The following is a 25,546-nucleotide window of genomic DNA, read 5'->3' on the forward strand; positions in this document are numbered from 1 at the left end:
GCACACCTGGTCCTTCAGGGGCAGTTACCCCATTCAGGACCAGGGAGTCCCCCACACCCGCCCGCCCCGTCCCCCCAAAACAGTACTTCAGTCTTGTCAGGATTCAACCTCAATCTGTTAGCCGCCATCCATCCTCCAACCGCCTCCAGGCACTCACACAGGACCTTCACCTCCTTCACTGGTTCTGATTTAAACGAGAGGTAGAGCTGGGTATCATCCACATACTGATGAACACCCAGCCCAAACCCCCTGATGATCTCTCCCAGCGGCTTCATATAGATATTATCTTGTGCTCAGATCCTGCTTGCGTGAACAGCATGCTGGACGAGACGGGCCATGGGCGTGATCCAGCAGGCTCCCCTTACGTTTGTGTTAAGATGCAGAGCAGGCTCCCACTTCACCTGTCGGTCATGATCACTGCGTAACCTCAACGGTTCTCCCGGCATTCGAAACTCATCCCAAAGCCACCACTTCCAGAGAACCAGCGAGGTGACAGATTGCCTTGCAGAGACCGTCAGATCGATGGGCCTGCTTTTCTATGCCTCGCACACGTCTCGGCCTGAATTACGGCGCTGCTACGGCACGGTGATGGACGCTTAGGTGCCACATAATTCCTTTCTGGCAATCGCTTGTCCAATTTGTAACTTGCAGAGGCGCCATAAAACACCCGTTTAATTGACTGCATCTGGACGCATCAGCTGCCAGAAAGAGGCTGCCAGATTTCGGGTCCCTCTGCAGCCTCGGAAGGCAGAGTGACAACAGTGATTATGGCATCTCCGTCTTCCAAGCGAGTTGCAAGATTTAATCTTTGGGCGAGGTGCAATTGCACGCTGCAGGGGAGACGGGGTAGAAGTCGACTCCCAGCTTCTGGGATGGAGAGCCACCTGAACATAACACTGGGGGAAAATCTCATGCAACAGAAAATGAAAAAAAAAATTGTTCCCCAGTATACTGTGTATAGAAGGGACGTGGGTGGCGCTGTGGGTTAAACCACAGAGCCTAGGACTTGCCAATCAGAAGGTCGGCAGTTCCAATCCCGATGACAGGGTGAGCTCCCATCGCTCGGTCCCTGCTCCTGCCAACCTAGCAGCTCGAAAGCACGTGAAAGTGCAAGTAGATAAATAGGTACCGCTCCGGCGGGAAGGTAAACGGCGTTTCCGTGCACTGCTCTGGTTCACCAGAAGCGGCTTAGTCATGCTGGCCACATGACCCGGAAGCTGTACGCCGGCTCCCTCGGCCAATAAAGCGAGATAAGCGCCACAATCCCAGAGTCGGTCACAACTGGACCTAATAGTCAGGGGTCCCTTTACCTTTTATACTGTGTATCCCAAGGGAATACATTTTTTTGCATACCTCCAACTGTACATAGATATACATGTCATTTTCAATGCTATACAGGTCATTGTCAATGCTATATAAGTCACATTTATACTCATATTGTACTACTTTGGCTATGTGTTTAATAAAATATTGAATTCTAGTATTGTGAAAAACAAAGATTATGGTGAAAAGTGAAAAACATGAATTGCAAAAAAACTAGAGCTTACAGAACAAAACCAACTTCATATATGAAATCAGCATGTCAAAATTAGGTTAGAACAACTGCAGGTGTCAATGCAACAAAAATTTGTTTCCCAGTGTAATCATTAAGGCTGCAATCCAAACTCCTCCCATCTGGAAGTAAACTCCACTGAATTCAGGACGACTCACTTCTAAGTAGCCATGATCAGGATTGTGCTGTCCGGCTGCTACTCTCTGTGTACTTAACTGGGAGCAAGATGCAACTGGTAAGGTTGGTCTCTCCTGGAAGAAGCAGGTTCATGTCTTGGGGTTACTCCTGGATCCAGTGTTATCACTGCAATACCTGTTTCCGGCTGTTTTGGACAGAGATTATTTGGCCACTGTATTCCATGCTCCATAGCAGCTTCCAGGCTGGATTACTGCAATGCGCTCTACGTGGGGCTGCCCTTGAAGACAGCGTGGAAACTTCAACTGGTCCAAAATGCAGCGGCCAAATTGCTAGCTGGAATTTCCTTCCAGATTTCATATACCCCATGTTTCAAAACAGTTGCATAGGTTGCCGGTTCACTTCCAGGCCCAATTCAAGATGCTCACATTAGTATTTAAAGCCCTAAACAGAGGCATTATTCTGGGATGTGTCTGGGAGAACTGGGGACTAGGCAGCACAATCCTACACAGTCGTACCTTGGTTCTCAAAATGCCTTGGTACTCAAACAACTTGGAACCCCAACACTGCAAACCCAGAAGTGTTCCGGTTTGCAAACTTTTTTCAGAAGCCGAACATGCTCTGTTTTGAGTGCCACGCTGAGGTCTGTGTGTGGAACCCAGTTCAGCTACTAATTTGTTGATTGACTGTGTGATTGCAGTACATTGTTTATTGCTTTCATTTTATGGATCCATGGTCTCGTTAGATAGTAAAACTCATGTTAAATTGCTGTTTTAGGGGTTGTTTTTCAAAGTCTGGAATGGATCAATGCATTTTGCATTACTTTCTATGGGAAAGCGTGCCTTGGTTTTGGAATGCTTTGGTTTTGGAACGGATTAAGATTGAGAACCAAGGGACCACTGTATACAGGTCTACTCTGAAATAAAGCGATGCTGTGTTTAATGGGACGGTGTGTACTGGATTGTGGCCTTATTCATTTTAGAGAGAGAAGACAACATGTGAGGAAATGCCAGATATTAGATTGCATTTCCCCCCAATACCATGAAATTAACAGGAAACATTGTCTGCCTGCATGAACTCAAAACAATCACTTACTGGAGGCGTCGGGAGATTAAACATTGCATCAATAACATGCATCACCTCTATGGATTTTAATGCTTGTCGTTAAGCTGGCCATTTGACAAATGCAACAGAGGTAATAATGCTATTATTGACTTGGTGTAATAAAAATTTATATCACAAAAATAAAAATAAAGTTTAGGAGGGCGGGGAGTTTTTATGGGCTGCTTTATGAGCTTTTTCAGCCACTCCAGAGAAAGCAACAGATAGCGATCGCTGCGGGAGTCAATACAAGAGGGCAACAGATCCGCAGCAAATCCATCAACCCGGTGGAGAAATAGGAGCTCTGAACATTCAGGAAAGCTCGGCTATTTGGAAAATGCTACTAAGCACCCACACCAAGATAACAGGGATATTAATTTAATAAGTTTCTTTGCACTAATAATAAGCATCAAACACAGTAACTGTTGGCCAAGTATCTTGTAAGAGAATGGTTTCTTCGTCTTAACAATAATAGAACACAGTACAGTGGTACCTTGGTTCTCAAACACTTTGGTATTCAAACAATTTGGAACCCAAACACTGCAAACCTGGAAGTAAACGTTCTGGTTTGCAAACTTTCTTTGGAAGCCGAATGTGCTGTGTTTTGAGTGTTACGCTTCTGATTTGAGTGTTCCACTGAGGTCTGTCTGCTTTTGCTATTTATTTTGCATTTTTTCGGCTTTTTTGTTTTGTTTTTGTGACTGTCTGGAACCCAGTTCAGCTACTGATTGATTGATTGTGTGACTGCAGTACATTGTTTATTGCTTTCATTTTATGGATCAATGGTCTCGTTAGATAGTAAAATTCATGTTAAACTGCTGTTTTAGGGGTTGTTTTTAAAAGTCTGGAACGGATTAATCCAGTCTGCATTACTTTCTATGGGAAAGCGCCCCTTGGTTGTGGAATGCTTTGGTTTTGGAACCGACTTCTGGAATGGATTAAGTTTGAGAACCAAGGTACCACTGTATTATTCCCTCTATTTCCAATGTCTTGAGTGTGAGCGCCATTCCTTATGTCCCCAAATCATCACCACTCATGCCAAAAAAAGAAAAAAGAAAAAAAAGGAGGAAATCCAGTTTGCAGGAGCACCAAAGAAAATGCTTAAGGGAGAGAACTCCAAAACAATCCAAGGCCACAGAATGTTGACTGACAGAGGTTGCACTTTGTTAAAAGAGTTACTAGAAGACCCCTATTCCCCCCACTGACCATTCCCAGAGTTCCCTGGGAAGAGTGATTCATTGTTAAACTACATTGGCAATTGTAGCTCTGGGAGGGGAATAACGGAATCTCTTAGCACCTCTCAGCACCCTGAACAAACTACAACTCCCAGCATTCTTTGAGGGAAGCAATGACTGTTCAAAGTGACATCATAGAGCTTCAAAAAAATGTCTGGATGCGGTCCAAGTTCTTCAGCACCCTTTCACATTACAAACTATTTCCTGCCCAATATATAACTGGAATTTGATACCAACTTAAAAAAAAAAACTTTTAAAAAATGTGTTTGTCTTTTGCTTCGAGTTGCTGTGGCAACTTATTGCTGTGGCAATTCCTTATTGATAAGGAATAAAATTAAAAATTAGATGGCTTCAATCCAGCTGTTTGTAAGTACTTTCAAAAACATCCATTTCGACTGGATGGGTTGGAATCGCAATCTTAGGCACACTGACTCATAAGCAAATCCTTCAGAACTCAGTGGAAATCTACTCTCAGGTAAGTGTATTTAGGATTGTGGCCTTGAGTGCCCATCTGGCTCTCAGCTAAAAAATTATAAAAATGTATATTAAAAAATTATTAGAAGATAAAGTCCCGACTAGAGAAGAATGGCAGATTAAGTTGATGGATTATGCTGAAGTGGCAAAAATGACTGGAAGAATCAGAAATCAGGAAGACCAAAATTTCAAGAAAGAATGGGGAATTTAAAAAAAATTATCTTAAAAACCACTGTAAACAGTTAAAACTGTTAGTAGGATTGGAAGAACACTTGCAGTTTAACGGTGAATTTTGGATATAATGGAGATGGAAAAGATCTGGATTATTATAAAAGATGCAAGAGGAAATGATTAATAATAGGACCCACAAAAAGGAAGTCCAGGATATTCTTTGGAATCTTGTTTTTGTTCTATGTTGGATATGCGATTGTAAAATTGTAATTTGAAAAACTATATACATATCCATTTACATATACATATATAGCCCCCTGAAAAGTGAGATGAAAGCCTTCTTGAGAGGACGATCTATTTTGGCAGCTAAGGGGGAAGAGAGTTTGTGGGATGGGTGTTACTGGTCTGTTTTAATATTTATTTTGTGTTTTCCCATATTGTATTTTTTTATGTTGTGAACCACCCTGCGATCTTCGGGTGGAAGGCGGTATACACGTTTGGCAAATAACAATTTAAAAAAGCCGTTTCGACTTCTTTCTCACAAAAGTCTCATACAGGCCCAGCAAGAACAGACGAGCTTCAAAATGGATCTTCATGGAGGTAATTTATTGAGCTGCAACCGACTCGTTTATCGCAGATCAGGAACGCAAGATGGCTGTGTTGAACGCAAACCTTTTGCAATGTTGGTGTCCTGCTTATTTGGTCTGCTATATTGAATTTTTTAAAACAATAACAACAGCTATTGTTTCTGTAGGAAAGGCACATCCAAGGCAGGGTCCATCGAAAAGAGGTAAATACCTGAAGTGAGGAAAGACACAACAGTCCCAGCGAGTCGACATCTTCCGCGCTGCGGGTCGGACCTCACCACACCCGGCATCGGCCAATCACCTCTTGCAGGATCCGTATCCCTTCGACGCTCTTGTCCTTCAAGGCCAACGCCAGGAGAACCGGCTTGTTCCCAGCTTCCTGAGAGACCGACGTTGCCAGATGTTTTGCACAGATGTGGACGAGGGGCTGGAAATCAACCCATGTTAGAAACTGAGATATACCGTATTTTTCGCTCCATAAGGCACACCTGATTTTTTTTTGGGGGGGGGAATTCAAGGGAAAAAAATTATTTAAAGGGAGCGCAGAGCAGAGCCTGTATGCCATCCCAGGCTCTGCTCAGTGTTCCCTTTCATGAGCTGCGAGGAGTGTGTGCGCGGCTCTTGCAGGCTTTTCCCTGAGGGAGAAGGGCAGCTCTTTTGCGGGAGGTGGGGAAGGGACAGAGGTGGGGAAGGGACAAAGCAGGTCGGGGAGCCTTCCTGCTGCTCCCCAAGCTTGTGGGGCTGGTGGTGGGGGAAGCCCGGCTTTCCCCCACCACCAGCCCCAAAGAGCAGGTCAGGGCTGGCGGGGGAAGCCCAGGTCCTCCCCCCAAATCCCAGGGACCACACATTCACTCCATAAGACACACAGACATTTCCCCTTAGATTTTAAGAGGAAAAAGTGCGTCTTATGGAGCGAAAAATACGGTAAATTCTAGGAGTCAAATGACACTGTGGCATTTGCCATCCTATGTGTGTGACATCATACTGGGTTCATAGGGAAAGGGTTAACTAATTGTAAAACGTCTAACCGATGGGAACCCAGGGGGCAGAGTTAATTGTGTATAAGGTGAGTTAATTGTGTATAAGGTTTAAGCACAGAGGTTTTTTAGTTAGTTAGAGTTGTTGAGAAGACAGTCTGGAGTTAGAAGAGACAGATAAGAAAAGTCTGTGGGTTGGGCTAGTCTGATGTGAGAGAGGGAGAGAATTTGTTAAGAGGAGTCAGTCAAACAGTTGAGATAATCAGTCAGAAGGTATTAGGAAGGTATAGGCTGGTAAAGAAACTAAGGTTAAGATACTGACAGGAATTTTATCAGAGAAACCATAAACTTGTTACTGTTTGTAAAATAAACTTGTTTTGTTTTTTTGGTTCACTTTTAACAACTGACTGGACTCAGTGTTTTACCAGAGAGTAACTGGTTGGTGGCAGCGTGGAAGCGAGCACAGTGGTGGCACAGCGATCAATAGACCGTTAAACGTCCAGGGACCCTGTGTGATCGCCACAGACACCTTAAATCGAGGTTACGGTTCCCACAGCGATATGCCTAGGCACTTTTGTTCCTTACAAGATTACAAAGCAAATGGTCCGTGGGGCAGCACAGCAGCAAGAGACTTGCCTCTGTGGGTGCTGTGCGAGCCAGCTGATTTGCAGGGCACCAAAAGAGTTGTGTCTGTTGGCGCCGTGCTGCCGCACAGACCAGCTGACCGGCACAAAATCGCAGCCACACCAGGCTGCCAGATGGAGATGTTAGTTGCCAAACTGGCATCCAGACATCTTCATGTGGTCTAGCAGTTTTCAGCTAGGAGACCGAGGGCTACCTTACGACATTAGAGACACCTCCTTGAGGCCTGGGTCACCTGAATATTTCTCAGGCGCCCAATAGGAAGCTCATTTCCACCAAAGTTAATAGTAAATGCCGCCAGCTGTTATGAAAATGTATCACAGCCAGTTGCTTTAATGGTATGCAAGAATTTGGCTCCGGTTTTCCTCTTCCCTCCCCATTCTTTTTTCCTTTTGCGTCGTGTCTACTTAGGCTGATAATCCTGCGGGCAGGGACCGTGTGCTTTTCTGGACAGAATTATGGAAGAAAGAATGAACAAACCTCCAGTTTTCCTCTTCCCTCCCCAATCTTTTTTCCTTTTGTGTCATGTCTACTTAGGCTGATAAGCCTGCAGGCAGGGACCCTGTGCTTTTCTGAAAAGAATTGCAGAAGAATGAATGAACAAACCTCATCTTTGCCAAGCAGGACTTTTGTGGTGAGCAAAGGGCTGCTGATGCCGTCAGCCACCACGTTCGGCTCCACCGAGACGAGGGTCCCCATCTTCCCGTACTGGGTCACCACCACCAGGATCGTGTTGGCGAAGGCTGTGCACACCACCTCGGTCGGGATGCCCTGCACCACCTCCTCAGCCTGCTTGGAGTCCACAATGGATCTTGCGGCCATGGCGATATCTTTCAACTGGCAAAAACAAAACCCACAAGGGAACGTTATTTTGCTCGGACATCACAACCAACAGGGAACAAACAGCCGGCTGCACACCTGACGTGGGGCTTCCCTTGAGCTTGGCCCAGAAGCTGCAGATAGTGCAAAATGCTGTAGCAAGATTGCTGGCAGGAGTAAGACCCCGTGAGCATTTAATACTTCTGCTCAAAGATCAGCACTGGTTGCCGACTTCCTACCGGGCCAGGTTCAAGGGGCTACTATTAGCAGCATTCGAAATTAGCCAGGTGCAAAATGTGATGCCCAGGTGCCAGGATGGTGCCTGACATTCAGAGTATTGAAAGCCCTAAATGGCCTTGGCCCAGTATACCTGAAGGAGCGTCTCCATCCCCATCGCTCAGCCTGGACACGGAGGTCCAGCTCTGGTGGTGCATGCTCTAGTTATCTCCCGCTTGGACTACAGCCATGAGCTCTACGTGGGGCTGCCTTTGAAGGTGACCCAGAAACTGCAACTAATCCAGAATGCGGCAGCTAGACTGGTGACTGGGAGCGGCCGCCGAGACCACATAACACCGGCCCTGAAAGACCTACATTGGCTCCCAGTACATTTCCGAGCACAATTCAAAGTGTTGGTGCTGACCTTGAAAGCCCTAAACGGCCTCAGTCCAGTAGACATGAAGGAGCGTCTCCACCCCCATCGTTCAGCCTGGACACTGAGGTCCAGCTCCGAGGGCCTTCTGGCGGTTGCCCCCCTGCAAGAAGCGAAGTTACAGGGAACCAGGCAGAGGGCCTACTCGGTGGTGGCACCGGCCCTGTGGAACACCCTCCTGTTAGATGTCAAGGAAAGACAACTATCTGACATTTAGAAGACATCTGAAGGCAGTCCTGTTTAGGGAAGTTTTTAATGTTTGATGTTTTATCGTGTTTTTAATATTCTGTCGGGAGCTGCCCAGAGTGGCTGGGGAAACCCAGCCAGATGGGCGGGATATAAATACTAAATTATTATTATTATTATTGTTGTTGTTGTTGTTGTTGTTTTGTTGTTGTTATTATTATTATTATTATTATTATTTCATCATCGCCATCTGGAGCTGCAAAACTGGGGATCCTTGGATCTTGACTATTTTCAAAAAACACATCCTCTAGAATTCTATCGGTGATATTTTATCTACACAATCAGAATGAATTTCAGGAAACAAAAAGTCGTATTGAAAAATACAACTTTCAAGCCATCTTGCTCAAAAATGGCAAGGAGGCATTCCGTTTTGGTGACTGTAATCCTGGTTTAAGGACCCATTTGGCGCCTAGGTTATTATATATCTGAGTTTCCAACACTGACTATTAGTATAGAAAGCCTTTAGTGACTTGGAGCCAGTTTACACCCTTGACAGCTTTGAGCTGCAGACCTGGCACTGTTACGCTGTGCCACAGAACAGCCATTCTGCATTTGCAAGAAACCAATCTTTTTGTATGGCAGCAACATACACTTTGGCAGAGTCTATTGACACTGTGCAGCTGACATCGCAGCCTTCTCTGAACTCCTTTCAGCACCTGCTAAAAACCTATTTCATTAGGCAAGTCCAGTAGGCCTGTACAACCCTGAGAAGTGCTTTTTCAGCTTATCTCCGAGGAAAGCCTTCCCTAGAGAACAGACTTGGGACCTTCTAGCCGGGGCAATAATTCCACGTGGGATTGGGGGGGAAAGAAGGCCGCATCCTGTGGGCTGGCTACACCGGAGTAGAGCTTTCTCACAACCACCTTTATAGTTTGCAAGGCAACCTGGAAGGAGGAGTTGCTGGTTCTTTCTTTCTTTTTACCGCCTACTTAGAATTTTAGCATCTGCGGAGTTAATCCTAGCAGTTTGCAAGGCAGCAGGTCGGGAGGCGGAGCGCTGTTTTGGAGAGCTGCTTCTTCCCCTTTCCTCCAGGATGTTGCGCCTTCCTAGACATTTACAGAATGATACAATGACGGCCTGGGATTTTTAGCCATTTGCAACGCCAACCCGCCGACTGTCTTGCAGATTTGCTCTTTTGCCGTTGTACCTACCTAGGATTTGGGGGGCGGGGGTTAGCCAAACGCGTGCGCCTCTGGAGAGCTGGCGAGGGGGCCGCTGAACGCGCCCCGGGACTCAGCCGGTGGACTCGCGCCGGACTCTTTGGCTCCGGGAGCGCCGCGCGGCCTCGTCCCCGCGATCGGGGCCGCAGACAGAGGCTTCTCCTGCGCAGCCCGGGCTGGGAAGGCGAGGGAAGCCGGGAAGGGAAACGAGACCGAGCCCGCTCCGCCTCCGATGCGCTCCCGCCGCCGCGCCGGCCGCGCTTCTCTTTACGCAGCGGAAACCCGCCTCCGTCGCTCTTTCTCCGGCGCCGCCTCCTTCTCCTCTTCTTCGGATCGCCTTTCTCCTCCCCCTCCTGGGCGGAGCCGAAGCCGAGGAGGGCGAGGGGGGCCTCTGAGCATGTCCAAAACGCCCTCTCGGATCCGCGCAGCGCGCAAGCCGCGTGGAGCGGGGCTCGTTTCGCTTCGCTTTTCTCGTGGTCTGGCGTCTCATTAGTGTTCGGTTCATTTGCACTCGCCTTTTCCCCAGAGTCAGTGCCGGATTTACGTATAATAAGCTAAACAAGCTATAGTTAAGGGCCCCACTCTTTTGGGGGTCCCAAAAGAATTTAAAGGGGGGAAAACCCTGGATGTACATTTCCAAAATATAAGATAAAAAATAAAATAAAACCTACATACAGCAATAGTCTTTTGTGTTGTGTATATGGACCTATTAGGTCCATAAATTACCGTATAGCGCGTAAAGGTAAAGGGACCCCTGACCATTAGGTCCAGTTGTGACTGACTGGGGTTGCAGCGGTCATCTCGCCTTATTGGCCAAGGGAGCCGGCATACAGCTTCCGGGTCATGTGGCCAGCATGACTAAGCTGCTTCTGGCGAACCAGCGCAGCGCACGGAAACGCCGTTTACCTTCCCACTGGAGCAGTACCTATTTATCTACTTGCACTTTGGCGTGCTCTCGAACTGCTAGGTTGGCAGGAGCTGAGACTGAGCAACGGGAGCTCACTCCATCGCAGGGATTCAAACCACCGACCTTCTGATCAGCAAGTCCTAGGCTCTGTGGTTTAACCCACAGCACCACCCACGTCATATTCAACACAAAAAACAGCAACAATTTGTTGTTGACAAAGGACAGCTGAACATAAAAAGCTACCTTTGGTAGCTTAGGGCCCCATCAAACCTAAATCCGGCCCTGCTCTAAACTGGGACTCCAGGCGGTTTACAGATTATGATCGTTAAAAATTATTTAATGCGGATTAAAATAGGAAAAAGCTAAAAAAAAAGTCAGAAAAAAGGTAATCAAACACCAATAGAATCAAAACCACCTGGGCAAATCATTTTTTAAAAATGGTGCGAATTACCCCCCCCGCAAAAAAGCCCCACATTGCAAAATTTGAAGGTAGGAAGAACATTCACAGCACCACAAAGGGGAATTCCCACCCTCAGTCTCTACTGAGTAGGCTGCATATTAAGAACCATAACCTGCCATTCTACAAGGCCGCAAATCAGAAGGGGAGCAGGCGTCCTCCATTAGCTCTGCAGAGAGTCTAGCTCAGGGGTCAGCAACCTTTTTCAGCAGGGGGCCGGTCCACCATCCCTCAGACCTTGTGGGGGGCCAGACTATATTTTGAAAAAAAATAAATGAACAAATTCCTATGCCCCACAAATAACCCAGAGATGCATTTTAAATAAAAGGACACATTCGACTCATGTCAAAACATGCTGATTCACAGACTGTCCGTGGGCTGGATTGAGAAGGAGATTGGGCCGCATCCGGCCCACAGGCCTTAGGTTGCCTACCCCTGGTCCAGCTGCATCCAAAACCTCTCTCTGCTGTCACCTAAGCAGGATCCGTTCCATCAAGATGCAACCAATAGGCAGGAGGACATTGCAGGCTAGCTGCATTTGGCTCCTGCCTGTGAACTGTTTCTGTCCCAGCAGGTCTTTGCAAGAACTCCTATATAACCTCAAGAGCTTACTACCGGAGTCGGCTTGTTTTCCTCCTCCCTCCCCCTCCATTTCTCCTTTGGTGCTGTGCCTTTTATATCATAAGCCTGTGGGTAGGATTCTACTTCACTTCAGTCTTCTTAGGAAAACCTTTTTTTCTGACGAAGGGTGGGGTGAAAATGTTTAAATCCTTGATCTAAATTAAAGTAAATTATTCTTGCTTATACTTAATAAGTAATGATTCCTGCTTATGTGGAGGCACCAGTGCATGCAGCACTCTGCGAAATGTAAGAGCATCAGGTCCCTGCCCCAAGGACTTTGCAATCTTTCCCTACTGGACCTAGTGGGGAAGAGCAGAGGAAAGCAAGCAAGAGTGGAGAAGGCAATTTGGAGCAGAAAAGTGTCAGCAGCACCTGTGGGCTTAATTCTCCTCTTTCCCACCATGCCAGCCAAGTTTTCCATATGGGAATAGGGATGCACTGTGGTCTAAACCACTGAGCCTCTTGGGCTTGCCGATCAGAAGGTCGGCGGTTCGAATCCCCGCGACGGGGTGAACTCCTGTTGCTCGGTCCCAGCTCCTGCCAACCTAGCAGTTCAAAAGCACACCAGTGCAAGTAGATAAATAAGTACCACTGCGGCAGGAAGGTAAACGGTGTTTCCATACGCTCTGGTTTCCGTCATGGTGTTCTGTTGCGCCAGAAGCGGTTTAGTTATGCTGACAACATGACCTGGAAAGCTGTCTGTGGACCAACGCCGGCTCCCTCAGCCTGAAAGCGAGATGAGTGCCGCAATCCCATAGTCTCCTTTGACTGGACTGGACCAGAGGTCCTTTACCTTTACCTTTCCATATGGGATTCCAGGGATGTATATGTGATGATGATGATTTGCATACTGCTCTTCAGCCGGAAATAAGAGGGCGGTACACAACATAAAAATACAAAATGATGCAAACATACCTGCCATTCCTATGGATGGAGGGAGTTGGTTAGAGGGGGGGGGCGTGCTCTGTGACTAGATGTGCATGATGTTTTGCTTAAAATTTTATTGGATTTTTATTGCATCTTGATATTACGTATTTCCTTTTTTTGGTTGTGCTAAATAAACATGAGGGTGTTTTTATTTTAAAAAAGAAAGATCTGCTGACTAATTAATCAGGGACACCTTTTTTGTTTGTGAAAATAGCTTTTTAAAATTGATTAATCTCAACGATTAATCAACCCAGCATAGCAGATGTAATTTTAAACCGCATTGATTTTAAAGGAAGACAATTCCGCCTCTGAAAATTCTTCTATAGATTAATAGTCTTTATTTCTCCCCACGTACACACACGCCTGAAAGTTATGGATAAAGAGCGAAAACATTTCTTTATTAATGTCTTTACAGTATTTATAGGCCGCGTTTCAAGGGAGAAAAACTGTTTGCAGACTTTTGGAAAACATGAATGAAAGCAGTACAAGACCAGATACAACTAATAAAGAAAGACAGTCACACACACAAAAAAGGGAAACAAGGAGAGACCCCTATAGGAAGGGAGTGGGGAAGCTATGGTCATCCAGATGTTTTTTGGAGTCCAGCTGCCATCACCATTGGCCTTGCTGCCTGGCTCTTATGGCATGGTAGAAGTTTGTCAAACTTCATGGCTTGGAGAAAATGGTGAGAGAAGAACTCAAGGAGATCCTAGGAAGCTGAACATCGGAAGATTGAGGATCGATAAAGACTTCTTCACGTAGCACAGTTAAACTATGGAACTCACTTCCACAAGAGGCAGCGATGGCTACCAAAGTGGATGGCTTAAAAAGGGGATTGTTGTTGTTGTTTAGTCATTTAGTCGTGTCTGATTCTTTGGGACCCCATGGACCGGAGCATGCCAGGCCCTCCTGTCTTCCACTGCCTCCCGCAGTTTGGTCAAACTCATGCTGGTAGCTTCAAGAACACTGTCCCACCATCTCGTCCTCTGTCGTCCCCTTCTCCTTGTGCCCTCCATCTTTCCCAACATCAGGGTCTTTTCCAGGGAGTCTTCTCTTCTCATGAGGTGGCCAAAGTATTGGAGCCTCAGCTTCACGATCTGTCCTTCCAGTGAGCACTCAGGGCTGATTTCCTTCAGAATGGATAGGTTTGATCTTCTTGCAGTCCATGGGACTCTCCAGAGTCTCCTCCAGCACCATAATTCAAAAGCGTCAATTCTTTGGTGATCAGCCTTCTTTATGGTCCAGCTCTCACTTCCATACATCACTACTGGGAAAACCATAGCTTTAACTATACAGACCTTTGTCGGCAAGGTGATGTCTCTGCTTTTTAAGATGCTGTCTAAGTTTGTCATTGCTTTTCTCCCAAGAAGCAGGCGTCTTTTAATTTCGCAACTGCTGTCACCATCTGCAGTGATCATGGAGCCCAAGAAAGTAAAATCTCTCACTGCCCCCATTTCTTCCCCTTCTATTTGCCAGGAAGTGATGGGACCTGTGAAAGTGGGGTTAGAGAATGGCAAATCAAGTTGATGGACTATGCCGAAATAGCAAAACTAACTGGGAAGCTCAGAAATTGAGAAGAGAGGAAAATTTTTAAAAGAACGGGAAATTTTTATAATGTATATACAAAATCATTGTAAATGGGTCAAGACACCAGCAGGATTTTAAATACACTTGTAATGTAACAGAATGTATAGATAACTTAGGAAGATGAAAAATTTGAGAAGTATTGATATGCAGTTGAAAATAGAATCAAAAGGACCCATGGAAGGGATAGGGAGAATAACAATAACAACAATAATAATTTATTATTTGTATCCCGCCCATCTGGCTGGGTCTCCCCAGCCACTCGGGGCATCTTCCAACAGAGATTAAAATACATTAAAATGTCACACATTAAAAACTTCCCTGAAGTCAGGAGATTCAGAGTAATCACGATATTTGGATTTTGAGTTCTTATTGCAGCAAACTGGAAGAGTGACAAAGTTCCCTCAGGGCTAGAATGGATTCAAAAATTGGCTGAATATGCGGAACTACAGTAGATAGCTTGTCTGAAAAAAACCCCACAATAAACCAAAACAGGTATTTATCTCAAAATGGGAAGTCTTCAAAAATATATTTGAAAAATAATTATTGTCGTTTAAACTCTCATGTAGCATTCGGATAATTTCAGGGGAGCCATGGCTCCTGTCCATCCCTCCTCCGCAGCTCACTTAAAAGCAGCAAAGTGGACATTGATTCTCTATGTGGGACAAGAAGCTACAGTTAGAACTGGATATGGAACAACTGACTGGTTCAAAATTGGGACAGGAGTACGACAAGGCTGTATATTGTCTCCCTGCTTATTTAACTTATACACAGTATTCATCATGCGAAAGGCTGGGCTGGATGAATCCCTAGCCGGAATTAAGATTGCCGGAAGAAATATCAACAACCTCAGATATGCAGATGACACAACCTTGATGGCAGAAAGTGAGGAGGAATTAAAGAACCTTTTAATGAGGGTGAAAGAGGAGAGCGCAAAATATGGTCTGAAGCTCAACATCAAAAAAACGAAGATCATGGCCACGGGTCCCATCACCTCCTGGCAAATAGAAGGGGAAGAAATGGAGGCAGTGAGAGATTTTACTTTCTTGGGCTCCATGATCACTGCAGATGGTGACAGCAGTCACGAAATTAAAAGACGCCTGCTCCTTGGGAAAAAGGCGATGGCAAACCTGGACAGGATCATTAAAAGCAGAGACATCACCTTACCAACAAAGGTTCGTGTAGTTAAAGCTATGGTTTTCCCAGTAGTGATGTATGGAAGTGAGAGCTGGACCATAAAGAAGGCTGATCGCCGAAGAATTGATGCTTTTGAATTATGGTGCTGGAGGAGACTCTTGAGAGTCCCATGGACTGCAAGAAGATCAAACCGATCCATTCTGAAGGAAATCAGCCCTGAGTGCTCACTGGAAGGACAGATCGTGAAGCTGAGGCTCCAGTACTTTGGCCACAGAGGACGAGATGGTTGGACAGTGTTCTCGAAGCTACCAGCATGAGTTTGACCAAACTGCGGGAGGCAGTGGAAGACAGGAGTGCCTGGCGTGCTCTGGTCCAGGGGGTCACGAAGAGTCGGACACGACTAAGCAACAACAACAACAACAGTTAATGGGGTCTTTCCTGACTATTATTATTATTATTATTATTAGTCACCCATCTGACTGGGTTGCCCAAGCCCCTCTGGGCAGCTTGCAACAGAATATTAAAAACACAATAAGGCAGCTCTCAGCACCCTCTACAAACTATAGTTTCCAGGCTTCTGTGGGGGAAAAGCCGTGTCTAATTAAAGCACTATGACACTGCTTTATTCTATTTTCCATTTATTAAATTTGTACACCGCCCTATACCTGTGGATCTCAGGGCGGTTCATAACATAAATTTCCAATATAAAAAACACTGAATACATTAAAAAAAACCCCACAATGACAACCATCAGATGTTTGGCAAAGTATTTGACAAAACTGGGGAGGAACCTTGTGCTCTGCCGCCACTAGAGGGCAGCAGAATCCCACAGAAAGGTGCCTTCATAACATTTCCTTCCTTAAACGAATGGGAAAGATGGATCGCAGGCTTGGATCGCCTTCACTGCTGAACGGTGTGGCAAGTCCTGTGTTTCCTTTGCACCGCCAGGAGCCTCTGCTGCTGCTTTGCACCTCTCCCTCAAAAGAGATCTACCTGCTTGGCATAGATAATGGCCCTGACTGTCAATAAACCGACAGAGAACAAAAGCGGCAACAGCCTTTGAGGATAATTTATTCTCCGGCTGAGATAGAGTCCCACTCCATTTTTGACGCTGCTAACCTTCAAACTTCACAGGACGTGGCAGAGGGCCCAGGGAGCCTCCTGTAACGCAGGCGGAAGAACGTTGACGCAAAGGGCAGACCGGGAGGGAAATATTAATAATAATAATTCTAATCAGGGCCGTCTTTACCCAGGGGTGCAAGGGCAAGGGGTGCAGGCCACCCGGGTGCCAAATTCTGGAGGGCGTCAGGCACCTGTTCCTGAAGCTGCCTAAGCTCTTAACTATCTACCTGTTATGAAATAATAAATAATAAATATTTTTCGCTCTATAAGACGCACCAGACCACAAGACGCACCTAGTTTTTGGAGGAGGAAAACAAGAAAAAATATATTCTGAATCTCAGAAGCCAGAACAGCAAGAGGGATCGCTGCGCAGTGAAAGCAGCAATCCCTCTTGCTGTTCTGGCTTCTGGGATAGCTGCACAGCCTGCATTTGCTCCATAAGAGGAACACACACATCTCCCCTTACTTTTTAGGAGGGAAAAAGTGAGTCTTATAAAGCAAAAAATACGGTAATTTTGATCAAGCTTGAAAAACAAAATACATATATACCTAGGTATTACTGAAATGTATACCTACTGTTTCACTAAAGGATTTTCAACTTTGTGGGCTCATTTACCAAAGACGCGCCGCGCCAGCAGCGGCGCCTGTCATTCACAATGGCGGTGCTTGTCAGCCTCAACGACGGCGCTTGTCATTCTCAACAGCGCCATGCACACGAAATTAACTAAATTTGGGGGCGCTGGGTAGATCTTTGCACCCCGGTGGTGCATATGCTAAAGATGGCCCTGGTACTAATTTTATTATTTGTACCTCGCCCATCTGATGAGGTTGCCCCAGCCACCCTGGGCAGATTCCAGGATATACAAAAACATAATAAAACACCAAACATTAAAAACTTCCCTATATAGGGATACTTTCAGATGTCTTCTGAAAGTTGCGTAGTTCTTTATCTCCTTGACATCCGACGGGAGGGCGTTCCACAGGGAGGGTGCCACCACCGAGAAGGCCCTCTGCCTGGTTCCCTGTAATCTCACTTCTCACAGGGAGGGAAAGGCTGGAGGTTCGAGTCCCGCTCGCTCGCGACAATCCTCCTCACACGAGACATACAAAACCCTGCAGTACAGTGGTACCTCAGGTTAAGTACTTAATTTGTTCCGGAGGTCCATACTTAACCTGAAACTGTTCTTAACCTGAAGCACCACTTTAGCTAATGGGCCTCATGTTGCTGCCGCGCCAGCAGAGCACGATTTCTGTTCTCATCCTGAAGCAAAGTTCTTAACCTGAAGCACTATTTCTGGGTTAGCAGAGTCTGTAACCTGAAGCTTATGTAACCTGAGGTACCACTGTACTGCTTTAAACAGTCATGGCTCCCCCCAAAGGTTTCTGGGAGCTGTAATTTGTTAAGGGTGCTGAGAGTTAGGAGGGACCTTCTATTCCCCTCATGAAGCTAAATTTCTCAGGGTGGTTTAATGGTCAATCCCTCTCTCCAGGAGGCTCTGGGAATTGTAGTTCCCGTGAGGGGAATAGGGGTCTCCTAACAGATCTCAGCACCCTTAACACGAGACACTTCCCAGGATTCCTGGGGGAAGAATCCATGACTGTTTATTCTGGTGCCACAGTGCTTTGAAATGTGGGGTGTGAATTTGGCTCAAGTACGCGGGTGGCACTGTGGGTTAAACCACAGAGCCTAGGACTTGCCGATCAGAAGGTCGGCGGTTCGAATCCCCGCAATGGGGTGAGCTCCCGTTGCTTGGTCCCTGCTCCTGCCAACCTAGCAGTTCGAAAGCACCTCAGAGTGCAAGTAGATAAATAGGTACCGCTCCAGCAGGAAGGTAAACAGTGTTTCCGTGCGCTGCTCTGGTTTGCCAGAAGCGGCTTAGTCATGCTGGCCACATGACACAGAAGCTGTACGCCAGCTCCCTCGGCCAATAAAGCGAGATGAACACCGCAACCCCAGAGTCGTCCGCGACTGGACCTAATGGTCAGGGGTCCCTTTAGCTTTACATTAATAGTGAAATACAATTTTTTCCTTTAAATTTTTTGGGGTCCCCCAAGAGAGTGGGGCTCAAAGCTATAGCTTGTTTAGCTTATACAGTGGTACCTCGGGTGAAGAACTTAATTCGTTCTGGAGGTCCGTTCTTAACATGAAACTGTTCTTACCCGAGGTACCACTTTAGCCAATGGGGCCTCCCGCTGCCGCCGTGCAATTTCTGTTCTCATCCTGAAGCAAAGTTCTTAACCTGAGGTACTATTTCTGGGTTAGCGGAGTCTGTAACCTGAAGCGTATGTAACCTGAAGCGTCTGTAACCTGAGGTACCACTGTACGTAAATCCGGCACTGTCCATGACAACCACTGAATTACCTTCCACCTGATCCTTTTGCCCAGAGATTGTACCTAAGACCTTCTGCATGCAAAGCAGATTCTTTTTCCCTGAGCTACAATCCCATCAAGAATTAGCATTTGGTTCGAGTTGTAAGGTATAAAGACGTCCCGTGCTCCAGAAATGTATGCAGCCCTTTTCGGGCTTGCAAGGCTGTGCTGCTGTCGAGATGCCCCAAATAAGAACTGCCTGCTGCCTCGACCATTTTTAGATCTCCTTCGTTATTTATTTAGGTGTATGTGGTTCTCCCCCCCCACTCCTCAGTGCACAGATGCTCTCCCCCCCACTTATTTTCCTTTCCTCCCCCAGAAAGAAAAAACAACACAGTAAAAGGAAAAAGCACTTTAGGAGTCGAGTGTGGCTTTTCGGGAGCGGACGAGCTCTGGAGAAAGGCGCAGGTCATTGGTGGGGATCGATACAGGCCGCGTTTTCGGCGTGGAGCCGAGCCGAGCACGCCCCCGGGACCCCTTGCGGAGTGGAGATATTTTCTCCTCCTGTAGCAAAGCATCAGCTTTGAGCTTCGGAGCGGCCATTAAGGCTCGCCGCTTGTGGGAGGATTGCGCTATCAAAGTGTCTGGTCAGTTTATTAGTTTACAGGTTATTGCTTCCAAGCGCCGTGCTTTATCGTTTTCAATGCTGGTTCTGTCGGCAGCAGAAATCTAGTTATTTCTTATTTGGATTTATAGTGGGCCTGGCTCCTTGGGGGCTCAGCAGCAGCAGCCGCAGCCGCAGCAGCGGTCTTGGGAATGAAGGATTCCCAGTGCCGAAAGGTGTTACTGCCTTAGCAGGGCTAGTGCCAACTGAGGGCAGGGTGGTACCCTTGCCAAAGCACCCAAGGCCCAGCCTGCTTGCAAGAGTCTCCTGGGCCTGCTCCTAAAATCATAAGAAGGGCCTGGCTGCAGGATCAGACCCCTCTAGTTTAGCATCCTGCTTTCAGAGCGGCCTCTGGGAAGCTTGCAAGCAGGACCTGGGTGCAACAGCCCCTCTCCCTCTTTGCGTTTCCCAGATTCCCTCCACCGTTGCAAACTGCATAGTTTTACAACTGAATCTCACTCTGGCCCAGCGGTTCTCAACCTGTGGGTCCCCAGATGTTGTTGGACTACAACTCCCATCATCCCTGAGCTCTGGCCTTGCTAGCTAGGGGTGATGGCAGTTGTAGTTCAACATCTGGGGACCCACAGGTTGAGAAAGGCTGCGTCTGGCCCAAATGACAATGGCGATGATGGGAAGGAGATATTGAGAAGGCAGAGGTTTTTGCTCCTTATCTTTTAATACTAGGACTCCAGCTCCAGTGCCCAGAGACGGCAGCGAGGACCACCAACTTGGACGACTTTAAAAGAAGGTTAGACAAGTTCATAAAGGAGAGGGCTATCGATGGCTCCTAGCCAGGATTGCTAGGCTGGCAGTCTCTGCAGAATAGTCTCTGAATACCAGCTGCTGGAAATCACAAGAGGGAATACCGTATTTTTCACTCTATAAGACGCACCAGACCACAAGAAGCACCTAGTTTTTGGAGAAGGAAAACAAGAAAAAAATATTCTGAATCTCAGAAGCCAGAACAGCAAGAGGGATCGCTGCACAGTGAAAGCAGCAATCCCGCTTGCTGTTCTGGCTTCTGGGATAGCTGCGCAGCCTGCATTTGCTCCATAAGACGCACACACATTTCCCCTTACTTTTTAGGAGGGAAAAAGTGAGTCTTATAGAGCAAAAAATACGGTAATTGCCCTTGTGCTCGGATTCTGCTTCTGGGTTTCTCATAGGGGCTTCTGGTTGGCCACTGTAAGAACAGGATGTTGGACCAGATGGGTCACTGGCCTGATCTTGCAAAACTCTTCTGAGGTTATATTCTTTGAATCTGGGTCCGTCCAATGGAACTGAACAGACAGAGAGAGTAGCTGGGCCGCTCATTAAAGCTCCCTTCTCCGCTCCATCAGACCCTCCCTGCCTGCAGAGTGGTGCATGCTCTGGTTATCTCCCGCTTGGACTACTGCAATGCACTCTATATGGGGCTACCTTTGAAGGTGACCCAGAAACTACAACTAATCCAGAACGCGGCAGCTAGACTGGTGACTGGGGGCGGCCACCGAGACCACATAACACCAGCCCTGAAAGACCTACATTGGCTCCCAGTACGTTTCCGAGCACAATTCAAAGTGTTGGTGCTGACCTTTAAAGCCCTAAATGGCCTTGGCCCAGTATATCTGAAGGAGCATCTCCACCCCCATCGTTCAGCCTGGACACTGAGGTCTAGCTCCGAGGGCCTTCTGGTGGTTGCCTCCCTGCAAGAAGCGAAGTTACAGGGAACCAGACAGAGGGCCTTCTTGGTGGTGGCGCCTGCCCTGTGGAACACCCTCCTATCCAGTGCCAAGGAAATAAACAACTATCTGACATTTAGAAGACATCTGAAGGCAGCCCTGTTTAGGGAAGTTTTTAATGACTGGTGTTTTAATGTATTTTTAATCTTTTCTTGGAAGCCGCCCAGAGTGGCTGGGGAAACCCAGACAGATGGGCGGGGTATAAATAAGTTGTTGTTGTTGTTGTTAAATAACACCATAAAAGAAAGGTGCTAAGCCAATTCCTATATACTTACTTACTTGGCAAGAAGTCCCACTAGACCAGGGTTTCCCAAATTAGATCTCCAAATGTTTTTGGACTGCAGTTCTCATCATCCTTGACCAGTGGTCCTGGCTAGCTAAGGGTGATGGGAGTAGTAGTCCAAAAGCAGCTGGAGACCCTTAGTTTGAGAAACCCTGCGCTTGACCCTGCTTGGGACGTGCATAGAATTGCCCTGCACAGAATGCTCTTAAACAAATAGTTATCTCATGGCCACGGCGGATTGAAATTGCCAGGCATCTTCTCTGGCTGCTTTTATTTTATAATTTGTGTGTGTGTGTGTGTGTGTGTGTGTGTGTGTGCATCCAGCAGCACTTTTTCTGCTGCACAAAAGAGTCGTGGCTGAGCTGCTTTTGCCCAAGGCTATGTGTAGAGGGAAGAGGTGGACAGCATTGCCGGAGGGGGTGTAAGGGAGACGGCAGTGCATTGGCACATCTTTGCCCCCTGTGGAAAGAAACGTACCTGCTTAGCTCAGGCCAGGGGAAAAGCATGTCTGTTTTGCATGCAGAAGGCTCAGAGAGATTTAACGGGGAGATAATCTGGGTTGTGGGACGCGGGTGGCGCTGTGGGTAAAAGCCTCAGCACCTAGGGCTTGCCGATCGAAAGGTCGGCGGTTCGAATCCCCGTGGCGGGGTGCGCTCCCGTCACTCGGTCCCAGCGCCTGCCAACCTAGCAGTTCGAAAGCACCCTCGGGTGCAAGTAGATAAATAGGGACCGCTTACTAGCGGGAAGGTAAACGGTGTTTCCGTGTGCTGCGCTGGCTCGCCAGATGCAGCTTTGTCACGCTGGCCACGTGACCCGGAAGTGTCTGTGGACAGTGCTGGCCCCCGGTCTCTTGAGTGAGATGGGCGCACAACCCCAGAGTCTGTCAAGACTGGCCCGTACGGGCAGGGGTACCTTTACCTTTAATCTGGGTTACTGGGAAGAATATGAATTGGGGGGGAGATAAAGTAATTTAAGTGGACCTCATTTAAGTATGATTTGGAGGTGGGTGAGAGGAAGGGTGGTAGAGTGGTTGGAGTGGTGGACTAGGACCTGGGGGACCAGGGTTCAAGTCTCCACCTGGCCAGGAATCTCCCTGTGTGCCAGGATGCTGTCAGTATCTCCCGGCTGGTTGCCCAGGAAAGTATAAAGACAAGGAAAAGTTTCTTACAGTCCTTTTTTATTTCATTCTTTACAGAGAGAAGCTATAGAACACATAATGGTGTTCTCCCGAGTGAATCTCCACCCATCGTCTCTCCCACTTCCTCATTCGTCATCATCATCACCTCCTCTATGGGTGCTGCGATGTGCCCTCTGTGAGTGGTGGACTCATAATCTGGTGAACTGGGTTCGCTTCCCCGCTCCTCCACATGCAGCTGCTGGGTGACCTTGGGCCAGTCACACTTCTCTGAAGTCTCTCAGCCCCACTCACCTCACAGAGTGTTTGTTGTGGGGGAGGAAGGGAAAGGAGAATGTTAACCGCTTTGAGACTCCTTCGGGTAGCGATAAAGCGGGATATCAAATCCAAACTCTTATTCTTCTCTGTCTTTGAGCTCTTTGCTCTCCTACTTTCAAGGCTCACCGGGTTCTGGGAGATGGAAGCTCTGCAATGCTTTCTCATGACAACGTGTCACCCCGGTGTTGCTCTGGCTCTCCCTTGATTTCTCAGCTTTCCCCCTCATCTGCCTCTGAGCTGCGACCTCCCTCAATAATCCCTGTTGTGAATCGATACTGTTTTCCTCTTCCTCCGCCCTGGAAGGGTCAGGGTCAGGGTCAGGGTCAGGGTCAGGGTCAGGGTCAGGGTCAGGGTCAGGGTCAGGCAGTCTCCACCATTCCTCCTCTGCCCAGTCCCTGACACTGGGTGACCTTGGGACAGCTACAGTCTCCTAACCCACCTCGTAGGGTTGTTCTGAGGATTAATGGAAGCGGGGGAGAAGCATGTTTCCCCCCTGAGCTCCTTGGCTCAATGAATGTGACAAATAAATAAAAGAGTAATGAATCAGAATAACTGAAAGGAAACTGAAGTGAATTGGGGCAGGATAAGTTGGGGAATTAAAGAGGAACCGGCTTCAGGTGATCTGGGCTGCCATGCACATTAAACAACAACAACAACAAATTTCCCCAGCTACTCTGGGCGGCTCCCAACAGAACACTAAAAACAGAACAAAATTCCCAACAGTAAAAACTTCCCTAAACAGGGCTACCTTCAGATGTCTTCTAAAAGTCAGATAGTTGTTTATTTCCCTGACATCTGATGGGAGGGTGTTCCACAGGGCAGGTGCCACCACCGAGAAGGCCCTCTGCCTGGTTCCCTGTAACCTCACTCCTCGCAGTGAGGGAACTGCCAGAAGGCCCTTGGAGCTGGACCTCAGTGCCTGGGCAGAGCAATGGGGATGGAGAATTTATTAGTGGCACTTGGCTTGCCCTCCAACATTTCTCTGACAAAATTAGGGATATCCCATTCCACAATAATAGTAATTTTATTACTTTTACCCCACCTATCGGCCTGGGTTACCTCAGCCACTCTGGGTGGCTTCCAACATATATGAAAACATAATAAGACATTAAACATTAAAAAAACCCTTCCCTTTACAGGGCGGCTCCCAACAGAACACTAAAAACAGAACCTTTCAGATGACTTCTAAAGGTTGCACAGACACTTCTCTCCTTGGCTCGAGGGTCGCACAACTCCATACCCTCCAACATTTCTCCAATGGAAATAGGGGTGTCCTAAAGAAAAGCAGATGGGACATGGGTGGCGCTGTGGGTTAAACCACAGAGCCCAGGGCTTGCCGATCAAAAGGTCGGCGGTTCGAATCCCCACAACAGGGTGAGCTCCCGTTGCTCTGTCCCTGCTCCTGCCAACCTAGCAGTTCGAAAGCACGTCAAAGTGCAAGTAGATAAATAGGTACCACTCCGGCGGGAAGGTAAACGGGATTTCTGTGCGCTGCTCTGGTTCGCCAGAAGCAGCTTAGTCATGCTGGCCACATGACCCGGAAGCTGTACGCTGGCTCCCTCGGCCAATAAAGCGAGATGAGCGCCGCAACCCCAGAGTCGGCCATGACTGGACCTAATGGTCAGGGGTCCCTTTGCCTTTAAAGAAAAGCAGTGATGTGGGTGGTGCTGTGGTGTAAACCACTGAGCCTTGGGCTTGCAGATTGGAAGGTCAGCGGTTCGAATCCCCGCAATGGGGTGAGTTGCCGTTTCTTGGTCCCTGCTCCTACCAACCTAGCAGTTTGAAAGCACCTCAAAGTACAAGTAGATAAATAGGTACCGCTCTGGCGGGAAGGTAAACGACATTTCCGTGCGCTGCTCTGGTTTGCCAGAAGCGGCTTAGTCATGCTGGCCACATGACCCAGAAAAACTGTCTGTGGACAAACGCCGGCTCCCTCGGTCTGTAAAGCGAGATGAGCGCCGCAACCCCAGAGTCGTTCGCGACTGGACTTAACTGTCAGGGGTCCTTTACCTTTTTAAGGAAAAGCATTTTGGGATCAAATCAGAAACCAGGACAGCTTCTGTAAATCCTGGACTGTCCCTGAAAAATAGGGACACTGAGGGTGTGTGGCAGCTCCCGGGGCCCTGATTCCATTGGCCCAGAGTTTGCAGGGATTTGTAAGCCAGGCTGATGCCTTGAAAGCCGGCAGTGAGAGAATCACGTGTGTTGAGAGCTGTGCCCTGAAAAATGCAAAATATTAAATAAACTGAAATTCCATTTTGCATTCAGGAAATCCAGAAGAAAGCTGATGTGGCTGTGACTCACGCTGTTCTTGTTATGCAAAGTCCTCTTCCCGTTAGGCTCTGGTCTGGTGTAGTCATTGATGGAGGTGGGGGACGACAATGAGCAATAATGGGGACTTGATTGTTCCAAGCATCTGGAATGTGAGTCATTCCCATTTTCTTTCCCAAGGCCGTGGGATGTAACCAGCTTTGCCCGGCAGAATCTGTTGATGAAAGGACTTGGAAACAACCGCCGTTTGGACCTTGCGGTTGTTTGCACACCCTTAGCTGTGTGCTTGCTCCTGCAACTTGTGCAGATGTGCAGATAAACAGTTCGTTGCAGCCACAAC

At 47.4% G+C, this 25,546-nt stretch overlaps 1 protein-coding gene and 1 long non-coding RNA gene across 5 annotated transcripts in view; both read right to left on the bottom strand.

The window, feature by feature from the left end:
- LOC128401431 (uncharacterized) overlaps positions 1–8,702 on the bottom strand; it is a 56,720-nt gene extending 48,018 nt beyond the window's left edge. Inside the window, exon 1 of the long non-coding RNA XR_008327472.1 lies at positions 8,170–8,702. This is a non-coding gene — a long non-coding RNA (uncharacterized LOC128401431). The remainder of the gene's footprint in view (positions 1–8,169) is intronic.
- Positions 5,260–10,047, bottom strand: PSMG3 (proteasome assembly chaperone 3). 4 transcript variants are annotated; one of them, XM_053364466.1, is made up of 4 exons: positions 9,740–10,047; positions 9,518–9,634; positions 7,481–7,711; positions 5,260–5,682 (listed from the first exon to the last, which is right to left on the bottom strand). In XM_053364466.1, the coding sequence occupies exons 3-4, from the start codon at positions 7,694–7,696 to the stop codon at positions 5,530–5,532; spliced, it is 369 nt and encodes a 122-aa protein (XP_053220441.1). In that variant the 5' UTR covers positions 7,697–7,711; positions 9,518–9,634; positions 9,740–10,047; the 3' UTR covers positions 5,260–5,529. The 4 variants fall into 4 exon arrangements, with proteins under 4 accessions (XP_053220441.1, XP_053220440.1, XP_053220439.1 ...); XM_053364465.1 differs by having other exon boundaries at positions 9,452–9,634; XM_053364464.1 differs by lacking the exon at positions 9,518–9,634 and having other exon boundaries at positions 9,740–10,045.
- Positions 10,048–25,546: the final 15,499 nt, after the last annotated feature.

This window comes from Podarcis raffonei, chromosome 14 (assembly GCF_027172205.1).
Source record: "Podarcis raffonei isolate rPodRaf1 chromosome 14, rPodRaf1.pri, whole genome shotgun sequence".
NCBI classification, from domain to species: Eukaryota; Metazoa; Chordata; class Lepidosauria; order Squamata; family Lacertidae; genus Podarcis; species Podarcis raffonei.

What these genes read in the sequence shown, in the direction of transcription:
- PSMG3 (XM_053364466.1), bottom strand. Translation starts at nt 7,696, where the DNA reads ATGGCCGCAAGATCCATTGTGGACTCCAAGCAGGCTGAGGAGGTGGTG. An exon ending in TCCTGCTTGGCAAAGATGAG is followed by an intron (nt 5,683 to 7,480) that starts GTTTGTTCATTC and finishes GTTGATTTCCAG; the next exon opens with CCCCTCGTCCACATCTGTGC.